The sequence below is a fragment of the Mytilus galloprovincialis genome, chromosome 8 (genome assembly GCF_965363235.1).
Source record: "Mytilus galloprovincialis chromosome 8, xbMytGall1.hap1.1, whole genome shotgun sequence".
NCBI lineage: Eukaryota > Metazoa > Mollusca > Bivalvia > Mytilida > Mytilidae > Mytilus > Mytilus galloprovincialis.
The window spans coordinates 93,712,982-93,725,166 of NC_134845.1; the positions used below are offsets into that span (position 1 = coordinate 93,712,982).

General features: G+C 32.4%; 1 protein-coding gene across 2 annotated transcripts in view; it reads left to right on the plus strand.

Moving 5' to 3' along the window:
- Nucleotides 1–10,459, plus strand: part of LOC143042873 (chromosome-associated kinesin KIF4A-like) — a 53,231-nt gene extending 42,772 nt beyond the window's left edge. For both annotated transcript variants that reach the window (XM_076215366.1, XM_076215367.1), the window contains 5 exons: nt 2,429–2,614; nt 4,848–5,003; nt 6,246–6,266; nt 6,992–7,168; nt 7,849–10,459. In XM_076215366.1, the coding sequence (XP_076071481.1) occupies nt 2,429–2,614; nt 4,848–5,003; nt 6,246–6,266; nt 6,992–7,168; nt 7,849–8,058 (750 nt within the window). In that variant the 3' untranslated portion in view covers nt 8,059–10,459. The remainder of the gene's footprint in view (nt 1–2,428; nt 2,615–4,847; nt 5,004–6,245; nt 6,267–6,991; nt 7,169–7,848) is intronic.
- The last annotated feature ends 1,726 nt before the right edge of the window (nt 10,460–12,185 follow it).

The window sequence follows — 12,185 nt, forward strand, 5'->3', positions numbered from 1 at the left end:
ACATTGAAGGCTTCTTTTTGTCTCAACAACTTGGTCATGCATGCTGAAGATAATTTTGTGAGGTGCCTCTACTAACTTCTTTAGTTTACTATGTCAGCCGTCTAGATGGTTTGTTGTTCTATGACCTTCTGTTGCGTAGTTGGTTGTTTTCTACCCAAGAGTAGGTTTCAAAGTCTGTAAAAATAATGGTTAGGGTTGGTGTGCTAATATCTGCATCATTGATGTCCCCCAGTGCGTTAAATCAAACATCTTCAACTGTATTGGGTGGTAAAAATGGTAGAACTGCAGCTCTTCGAACAAGTTGGTGAATGTCGCCCTTTTCACTGTATTCAGTCTTTGAACCATGCTTCTGTGCAATCCTCCGGATACACTGAGTGTTGTGGAAAAAGGACCCTTTTCTATTGATTCTTGGAAAGATTGAGGCGACTGTGAAAAAGCTATTTTGTCGTCGAGGAACATCGCGGCTATTTGTAGTAGAATGTTGAAGGAAATTTTAAACCAGTTCAAAGTTAAAAGCTTGGCTTAATCTATTAGGCCAATTTGTATTAATAATAATTATGTACTGTTAGCGTTACTTTTGATAATATATTCATTTTGAAAAATCGTATTTTATTTTAAAAAAAATGGCTTTTACTAATTTTTTATTTCTAGAAATTCTACAGTAATTGAAAAAAAACCACTTAATTTTAATATTTGATGCATGTTTGCAAACAAACAAATTCCCTTTTTTACATATACAATACTTTTTATTTAATTTTCACATTTAAATTTACCTTTGATCTAATTAGACATTAATGACTAAAACAATATATCTTTCAATAAAAACATCTATTGTTCTTCCACTAATCCCCCATGTAGGAATAGCCAGAATAGTAAAATACAAAATGTAGGAATAGCCAGAAGACACCGATATCAGCTGTCCAACAACTAATTAGCCTTGATTAAAATTAAAAAGTATTAAAGAAGGGGTTGTTTTGAAAGTAATTAATCATCATGTCACTTTTATGACTGGAAAAGTGTGGATGTTAAAGGCAAAAGGTTGGGTCAAAAAGATCGTGAATTATGTTTATATGACCGAAAAAGCCTTGAAAACTAAAAAGTAGATGACCGTTTCATGCTTTGCCCAGCTGGACTTTTACCTGACATTATACACATGACAGGAATATATGACCGTTTTGGAAGCCCTGGTCTGACTTTCTGTACTTAAACAGGTTTAAGATCTGTTCAAAGAATTTAACAATGAAGGTCACATTAACTTGAAACTTTGTAGTACATATGTTCATTATGATGTTGACTTCATAGTAATTATATTTTGACCCAGATTTAACATTCACTGAACATGGAAAGTGTGAGCAGAGCATATGGCAGATTAATTTCTTTATATGAACATCTTAATGATGTGTCAGGTTTCTGTCTCATAACCTATCAATATTTTTGGCTTTTTTTGTTCCTTAACTTATGCTCTTCTTGCTTTTGGTATCAGTTTTAAATTCTTTTTTTTTTTTTAATATTACTGTAGTTCATCCTTAAGTAACAAGGTATGCCTAGCTCAACAATGAGAGTATTCTCAGGGGTGTGGAAATATTTGTTGTGATCACTTCCCCCTGGGCAAGTAAAACTAAATTTTACTTGTCTGGAAAAAAAGTTATTTGCCTTGATGGTCACAATAAATATTGAAGTATTTTATTGTTAGCTAATATATTATTCTTAGCTCTGTTTTGCATCACAAACAAATGAGATCCATATGTTTATATTTAGGAAGTAGGAAATGGGTTAACATCAGTGGGACAGAAACCCAACAGCAAACCAACCAAAATGAAATTACTTCTTCTTTATATAAGCTTCCTATAGACAGGAACACCTCTAATAATAAATGACATGTAAAGGACAATTTTGTTGCAGTTTTTGAATAAAAATTTTAGTCAGTAGGTACATGTACACATACTGAATTTAGAGGACACTGAGTGAAAAAAATGGAAACTAAATAATTTATGATTTTTGGTGTTTCTCTCAACTGACACGCTTATGGTTTTTTCTTGATAGTTGATGGGCAATTAAAGTGTCCCTTCTATTAACCACTCAAACAACAAATAAGGTTTACTTTTGATCTATAAATAAGACAAACAATTTTTTTTTCTGAATTTCCTTCCAAGGGCCAATCTGATATCCACGATGTCTGAAATTCTCGCTTCTGTATTTTTTGATACACTCCTTGTCTTCCGTTTGTGTTTCATGTTTTCTAATCGACTCGTCATTCTTTTTGTCTTGATGCAACCTAGACAAAATTAATTACTTGTATAGGTGTTCAAATGTATGAGTCGGGCGAGTCAGCATAGCATTTACACACCCCTCATTCTTGTTTATATTGTTTTGTATTAAACAATGAAAGTGGCAAAATAATGAAATAATCCTTTGAAATATATTGCAGCAAGAAGAGATTGATAAATTGAGTAAACTGCACGAGGAGGTTCAAAAGAAAAATGACGAATGTGAATCTCTGAAACAGCATTTGACTAAGGCCATGTATCAAGGGAAAAGTTTTGCTTTGATGCCAAGTATAGATGCCGACCATGAGGTGGCTTCACCATTTCTGACACCTAAACCAAAAGCTAAGGTAAATAAAACCATGAGGTGGCATCACCATTCCTTACACCTAAACCGAAAGCTAAGGTAAATAAAACCATGAGGTGTCATCACCATTCCTTACACCTAAACCTATAGCTAAGGTAAATATAACCATAAGGTGGCATCACCATTCCTTACACCTAAACCGAAAACTAAGGTAAATAAAACCATGAGGTGGCATCACCATTCCTTACACCTAAACCTATAGCTAAGGTAAATATAACCATAAGGTGGCATCACCATTCCTTACACCTAAACCTATAGCTAAGGTAAATATAACCATAAGGTGGCATCACCATTCCTTACACCTAAACCTATAGCTAAGGTAAATATAACCATAAGGTGGCATCACCATTCCTTACACCTAAACCGAAAGCTAAGGTTTATATAACCATAAGGTGGCATCACCATTCCTTACACCTAAACCGAAAGCTAAGGTAAATAAAACCATGAGGTGGCATCACCATTCCTTACACCTAAACCTATAGCTAAGGTAAATATAACCATAAGGTGGCATCACCATTCCTTACACCTAAACCGAAAGCTAAGGTAAATAAAACCATGAGGTGTCATCACCATTCCTTACACCTAAACCTATAGCTAAGGTAAATATAACCATAAGGTGGCATCACCATTCCTTACACCTTAACCGAAAGCTAAGGTAAATAAAACCATGAGGTGGCATCACCATTCCTTACACCTAAACCTATAGCTAAGGTAAATATAACCATAAGGTGGCATCACCATTCCTTACACCTAAACCTATAGCTAAGGTAAATATAACCATAAGGTGGCATCACCATTCCTTACACCTAAACTGAAATTTAAGGTAAATAAAACCATGAGGTGGCATCACTATTCCTTACACCTAAACCTATAGCTAAGGTAAATATAACCATAAGGTGGCATCACCATTCCTTACACCTTAACCGAAAGCTAAGGTAAATAAAACCATGAGGTGGCATCACCATTCCTTACACCTAAACCTATAGCTAAGGTAAATATAACCATAAGGTGGCATCACCATTCCTTACACCTAAACCGAAAGCTAAGGTAAATAAAACCATGAGGTGGCATCACCATTCCTTACACCTAAACCTATAGCTAAGGTAAATATAACCATAAGGTGGCATCACCATTCCTTACACCTAAACCGAAAGCTAAGGTAAATAAAACCATGAGGTGGCATCACCATTCCTTACACCTAAACCTATAGCTAAGGTAAATATAACCATAAGGTGGCATCACCATTCTTTACACCTAAACCCAAAGCTAAGGTTTATATAACCATAAGGTGGGTTCACCATTTCTTGCCTATAAATACAAAGCTTAGGTAAATATACCCATGAGATTGCATCACCATTCCTTACACCAACACCAGAAGCTGTTTATATAAAGATGAGGTTGCATCACCAGATCTTACACCTCAACAAAACTGGAAATCCTAGTCATTTGAGATTGGAATCAAAAACTGTAGTGTTGATAGGCTAGTAATTTAGACCAATCAAACACCAAGACCCAATCTTTCTGTAAATACATACTGAAATGCTGAGTATTGATTTGAGCTTAGGCAGCAACCATTTGATTTTCTGGGGGGGGGGGGGGGGGGGGGGGCTATGGTTTTTTTTTGAAAAAAAAAAGTTTGTTTCCAGTTTTTGGAGAAAAAAATAATTTGTTTTTGATTCTGAGAAAAAAAATTTGTTTGTTTCACCCTCAGCTGCCACTATATGTAATGCTAAAATTGAAAGAAAAAAATTGTTTTCGACTTGTCGCGAAAAAAATAGATTGTTTTTCGCCGCAAAAAAATTTGTCCAGAAAAAAAAACCATAGCCCCCCCCAGAAAATCAAATGCTTGCTGCCTTATTTACAAGGTAACAGTGCTAATGAAAGACATGTCTTCTTTCAATACTTTATCTCCCAAATTTACTAGTCTTGCTCTAAATCCTCCATAATATGATTCATCATTATTCATAGAATACTAGTTATTGTGGATATTGTTCATATAGCAAAATTATCAATTTTTAAAAGTTTTCAACAATTTACAAATTTTCTTTAGGCTTTTATACCAATTTGACAAAAGAAAGAAATCAAATATCCATGAAAAACTCAATTTGTCCTTAATCCTTGAAATTTGGTTTTTACAAATATAAACGAATCAAAACGTACACACTTATAATAAAATCCAAAATGATAAATGACATTTAATATCATTGACTTGACAGGCTAAGAGGAAAACCATGGGAAAAGATGAGTCGTTTATGAGTGAGGGTGAATACTTTGCTGCCATTAGTGATGAAGAGGACGGCGTGGATGAGGAGGAGGATGAAGAGGTTAACAGTGATGAGGAATGGTGGAGGACACCCAAATATAAACGAAAAGTAAGTTGAAAATCATATTGTGTGAGCCGTTTTGGCAATTTGCAAAAAAATAGTAATTGTGGCGATTAATATTCGTCATTTGCAAAAGAATTTAGTGAAAGAATTATATATAACGATTGATTTTCATCCATCTTGTTTATTTACTTTTTTCGGGTTTCTAGGACTGACCTGATCAGACAATACTTGGAATTCACCTTGAACTCGTTAAGATTTTGACAGAAAATCAAAAATCAGCTGATTGCATTTTATAGCTATCGACAACAAAGGACTAATTAATAAAGGTGTTAATTGTATTCTTTCACAAAATGATATGGTTAAATGGCATCCGTCACATGTCACATAAAGGATTTATTAACCACTTTGCGACGCACGTGTTAGAAGCAAATTTTAAATGTCTGCTCTCCTTCTTTTAATGATAGTCCAGAAAAAAACTGTTGTTATGACGAAAGATATAGATAATTGATTAAAAAGAGTACTTTAAGTCTTTGAGTGACACGATGTGTTTCAAGCATAGTTTTATATCTCAACTTTTTCATTTATGATGGTCTAGAAATAAAACTGTCGTTATGAAGGAAGTTATGCAAAAGTTTGGGAACAACCCCTCGAATGAGTGGTACCCTAAAATGTAATGACTACCCCTTAAATGAGCGATCAATTTCAAGTGATAAAAACTTTTGTTTTGTTGTAAAATCACTTCTTAGTACAAAAGGGCACATATATTTCTTTTGAAGAATCTTTCCCAAAGAACTACATCTTTCTGGTATTATATGGTCAAAGCATGTCCAAGAATTTTGTTATAATCCGGGACTTATATCTTTCTTTATTATTAAAAATAATTGGCCCCCTCTTTTAGAAAAGTTGTTCAAAATATAATGAAATAAAGTAAATGTTTAATGTTTATTCATTACAATGTAGACTCCAAGATTTGAGAAAATAAACATAGACAACAATGGGGCAAACTCATCTATTTAGATAGGGGGGGGGGGGGGTGTTCGAATAAATGAAAAATATATTTATGTTACTTGCCAAAAAAGTAATAAAGTGTATTTAATGTTTCACTGATCTGTTTGGAAACACGGATTGTGTGTTTGCCATTCCAGTGAGGAAGTTTTAATACCGTATTATGAAGTATTTGTCACTATTGATTAATTTTTATGTAGGAAGAGTCATTTCTTTTACATTGTTTTAGAAAACAGCTAAATTGTGTAAAATTCTAACACTGGATTTTTTTTCTTTTTTCAGCAAAGTTCAAAGATAGTTCAGGTAAGGACTTTCTTATTGATTTTCTATAGTGAAATTTGATTTGTCTTCATGTATGGTTGTAAACCTTTAAGTAAAAATACTTGCCTGCAAACTCATTCTCATAAATTAAACCAGTCAAATCCATTTTTAGAATTCGAGGTTAAGCCCGGAGATTAACATGTATAATTAAAGACAATGTCTTAAAAATTTTAAAAGTAGGTGTAATACACAAGTGAGGTTGTTTATAAAATTATTTGAATCAGGGAAACAGTTCTAACCCACAAATTGACAACTAAAGGGAGATTTAAGGTATGAGTTTACATGATGTAATGACAAATAAGGAAGATATTTGAACTTTACATGTTTGCTAAAAATCAGCATTGAAGAAAAAATGAAAACGTATACAATTTGATATAAAGGGGATTCATTCTTAATTGTAGGATACTATTTTTATTGTTTCAGGATATAAATGTTCAACAATGTAAACATTTTCTTTAGCCTTGTATGAGGGGGGATAGGACCTGTATCAGTTCTCCGGGATCAGGTGTTTTTAAGCTCAGGATTTCGGGATCGGACCCCTCCTAACCCCTCTCTTGTATGCAGTGTTTGACAAAATAATGAAACCTTTAATATCCATGAAAACACAATTGTTCCTTCATCCAGGAAAATTGGTTTCTACCCACAAAAAATGGAATGCACTGTTAATCTTGATCAATATGACAATATGTAGTTATTTTTTTTTGTAGCCAAAAAAAGATCCATCAAGAAATTCTATAACAAAATGTAACTGTAAAGGAAACTGCCTGAAGAAAATCTGTGGCTGTCGAAAACAAGGCATTGTGTGCTCTGACCATTGTAAATGTTCTAGTCAGTGTAGGAACATAGAACAGCCAGGATCAACAACCAATCCAGATGATGATAGTGTAAGTACAAGGGGGTAATATCATAAATAAAACAGCTAGGATCAATAACCAATCCAGACGATAATAGTGTAAGTACAAGGGGGTAATATCATTACATAGAACAGCCAGGATAAACAACCAATCCAGACGATGATAGCCTAAGTACAAGGGGGTAATATCATTACATAGAACAGCCAGGATAAACAACCAATCCAGATGATGATAGTGTAAGTACAAGGGGGTAATACCATAACATAGAACAGCCAGGATCAACAACTTATCCAGACGATCAACAACCAAGTTTCAGTTCAGAAAATTGGCTGTGTTCATATTGTTAAAAAAGATGAGACAAAAGATGAAAAAAACACTTAGTAAATTACATGTCCCTGAAGAGCTTTTCTGAATTTATCCTTACCAAGAATGCTCAAAGGAGAATAATTGAAATCCAAGGATGCATTTAAGACCAATAAAGTTGTAAAGCTATCTATAATGACCAAAAAAAATGAATGAATAAAAAAAAATGAATAATTACAGGGTAACCTAGAGTTGTTTATAATAAGCAAGGATCTGTAGCATGAAATAAGCCATAAAAGGCACTTGGATGACAGAAAATTGAAACGTTCAAAATAGAAAAAAAAATCACTTTAGCAATATGAACTTACACTAAATACAAATGGAGTAATTTTTATTTTCTTCTGTAGATTTCAACAACACTAAACAGTACCTACAATTTGGAGGAGAAAGAAAATATTTCATCACAAAATAGCAGTGCAAATGAATTTGTGGAGCCAATGATTCCTAAAAGGAAATCTCGAACAAACAATAATAGTGAAATAAGTTCATCCACAGAAGGCGCCACTAAGAAGAGAAGACTTCTCACTGGGAGTAACAGCTTTTTTAAACCTCTATAGTTGTAAATTTATAAACAATGCTTCATAGATAACGGTTGTTGGTGATAGATTTATTTTTTCAGATAGTCAGTAGTGTCCAGTTCAATGTTAAATTTAGATGCTGGACTGAATGCCTGAAATAAACGAGAAAAGACATTAATGTTATCCCTAACAGTTTATGAAATTCAGAAGACTTTTTAATCAACGAACAATGGACAATATATTACTATCATATGACTGTCAGTCAGTCAGGCATAACGAAATAGACTAGAAACTATTAAAATCTATAATCACAAAGGAATTGTCTGTCATAAAAAATAAACTAGAGCTTATCTCTAAGCACATTTATCTGTTATATCATGTTTATGTTTTCATGGGGAAAAAGAATGGCTGGTTACTTTAGTCTTATATCTGAGAAGAAATCAGCTCTACTGAAAAAAAGATTGTGCAATATTTTACCAATTTTTATTCCTTTCAAAATTCTGTAAATTCTGTATCTTATTTTGGTATTTGTTCAGCAAACGTTTTTAAGTCACCTTCAGTGGCCTATGGGCAATGTGTGCTATGTTTTTTCATCTCTTGGTTTCAGTTTATATGAACTTTTTCAAACAAAAAAAAATTCTGCTCCGATAGAACCACTTGACCAATGGCTAAAAATGTAACATGAGTGACAAATGGATCAATTATTTTACATCTTAATAGCTTTAGTATACAGAGTAATACAATATGTACCTACTTTGTATTTGAAACATAATTATCTTATGCTTTCTATATAATAGAACAATTGAAATAAATGTAGGATTTTATCTAGTTTCTGCTCAAGTGAAATGTATGTTATGAACCCATTGAAGAAATTTTTAATTTCCTGCTGTGATTCATTGTATCATTATTTTATTCCACAAATCATGTGTACATGACTTTTAAATAGCTTGTGATATACACTAGAAAACAGAGACATTCATTCTTCTCTAGACTCTAATACTTGATTTTATTTGATTTTGAAGGTGGTACCCAACACTTTCACTAAAACTAATTTGGCTCATTTAATTTTCATAAAATTTTGTCAAAATATTTACTTTGACCCTTTAACAAAAATATAAAAATTTTAAAAATTTTGAACTAACTGTTTTGTCAGAAAAATTACACTGGTTATCTCTATAGCAGTTTGACAAACATCAATTTTGATCATTGAGAAGCTTAATATTCCTTTTACAACACAATGTAATTAAAACGTTTAGCTGACTTTACAGAGTTATCTCCCTGTAGTGTTAGGTACCACCTTAATGTGAATAATGGAGGTGTGTGTTGTATTCATATTTATTTGTTTTTTGGTAAGTTTTATTTAACTATGGGTTGCAGACTGAATAAGTACTTTTTTTCCATTTAATTTACATAAATTTTGCTTGCTGTTTTGAGGGGCAGTTAAATCAAGTGTTTATTTATGTGTTGAAGGAAATTTTTATTTTTGGTACTAAATTATTTTTGTGGTTGTATGTTGTATATTATATATATCACATTTTCTGTTGTATTATTTTAAATTAAGGGAAACCTTGAAATATCTGACCAAATTCTATATACAAGCCTCATATGATACAAAAAGAAGATGTGGTATGATTGCCAATGAGACAACTCTCCACGAGAGAACAAAATGACACAGAAATTAACAACTATAGGTCACCATACGACCTTCAACAATGAGTTTTTCTTTTTTTACAATTTTTCACTGTTCTCTTCTCTCTAAAGGACTTTCTTCCATTGTTTTCACAGATATCAGTTTTTATAAATTTTGGAAAGATTTTCTTTAAAATTGATTTTATGCATCAAAAGCATTCTACATTGAAATTTTTATGAAATTGGTATTGTTGACAAACATTTCAAGTGTGGTTCACCTATTTCTAAGACATGCAAGGAAATTAGAACCTCATGACTTCAGAATATTTTGTGTGGTTCATCTGCTGATAAGACTAGCTTTCTTCATTTTATGTAAATGTATTTGTTATTCCTTAGATATTGCCTCAAATTTAAATGTCAATTAAAGTGCTCCCTTTTCTATAGGCCTGTATGTATACTTTGTCAAAACAATGAAATTAGATAGTAATGGAATAAACAGTATTCCTTGAATCCACAGAAATTTGTATCTGGGAAAATAAGTGAAACAATATTGAATGAAATTGACCATTGGCCAGTTGTGTATGTACATTTTGATCATATTTTTAATGTGGCATAAATATATTTATATGGATGAGTATTGACCTTTGTCAAGTTTTTTGGTAAAATAAAATCAAGTCATTTGTATGTCTTTGATTATTTTAAATTTTTTTTATCATTTTTTTTAAATGAAATGTGTAAAAATAAAGCTAACAGCATGAAACAAAGCAAAGTAATTTTACTTTTGTTTATCAATAAAATTATTGAATCTGCATCATTATACATTTATTTATTGCCTTTTACCCTAACCTCTCCAGTTATTGATAAAAATCTTTCATACTATTATTTTTTAATAGATCTTAGGGTCAGTGTTCACATTTCTGCAGGCAAGATGTAACAGTCTGGACAACTGTTTGTTTTCTCAATGACAGAATGACAGTATCCCTAAATGCCCCAGATAATTATATTGGCTTTGGCATGATAAAAAAGACTAAGGAGCATTATCACAAACTATCCTAAAGAATGACCTATTTCCTCCAATTATAATCTGGATATTCACAACAAATCAGAAAGGCGTGATTGAACTTTAATAATTGCCTATATTCTGATTTTTTTTTGCCTGATTTATAGGCATTATGTTTTGGTTCGTCTGTCCGTTTGTGTGTTGGTCTGTACGGCATCAGGTAAAATTTTTTGGTCAAGGTAGTTTTTGATGAAGTTGAAGTCATTACAACTTAACTTAGTACACATGTTCTGACTTCAACTTCATCAAAAACTACCTTGACATATGATATGATCTTATGTTTATGTCAAATTAATGTTAAAATTAAAGAACATAGAAAATGATAATGCGAGTTGGGCATTTGTGTACTATTGACACATTTTTGTATAACTCGAATGTTGTCGATCTTATTGCATAGTTGACAGAATAAGACAGGAGAAAAATGATTTGACACAACCGTCAATTTCTTGTATGTTTTTGTTTCCAGGCAATCAAATGTTTGGGGACAAATCAAGTAAAGGAATGGTCAGAAGGCAACCCATAGACATATTATTTCCCTTTATCTTATTTACACTCTAAAGTTATCAGTATTTTTATGGCCCCTCAACAAAGTTGTCGGTGCCATATAGTTTTACCTTTGTCCGTCATTTTGTCATTCCTCAAAAAACCATAATACAAACTTTTTTTTAAAACGCCTTCAGATATTGGTCTGATATTTGGTATGTGAGTTAACAATGATGAGTTACAGATCATGTTCATGTTTCATTCCGCTCTGCTAATTTTGGCCGAAATTACATGCTTTGGACTTCGATAAATTGTTGAAAATCAAAGTTATTCAGACTATTATTCTAAACGCCTTCAGTTATTGGGCTGATTTTTTGGGATACGATTGCTTTCAAGCAATCTGTAGACTTATACTATTGGCTCAGGGGCAATGCTCTCACGTCAACTGTTTTATTCTAAACATTAAGGAACCTCTCCGATTCTTATGATTGTCTTCGTTGAAAAGGTTAAAACAAACAAAGGGATTGAACTTAAAACAACTTTCCTATAATGTTCTTTTCATAATCTTCATGTTTGATATTTCCCTTGACTGATATGCATGTTTTTAACAACACGGAAAATCAGAATTAAGCAGTATTTATTTTATTGTTTTTATGAATTTAGAAACAGGTCAAAGGGATTTCCCCAGTTGTGATAAAAATGCGAGAGTTTTCTGAATTGCGATAAATCTATTTCTGTCATATAAGAACTGAAGTAAAGTTTTTCTTTTATGTCACCGTTATGAAACTGATATTTGATATTGAACTTCCATAAAGAAATATAATAATAATAATAATAATATACATTCTTGCTCCAGGGTTTGTTTAGGTAATTATGCGCATGTGTATAGTATTCTTGACTTCAAGGGGTATTAGATTGAATGGTTGCTCTGGATTCCCCACTCAATTGATTAATTTATAACTCATTGGATCCTTTGTATGTATGTCTGCTATTG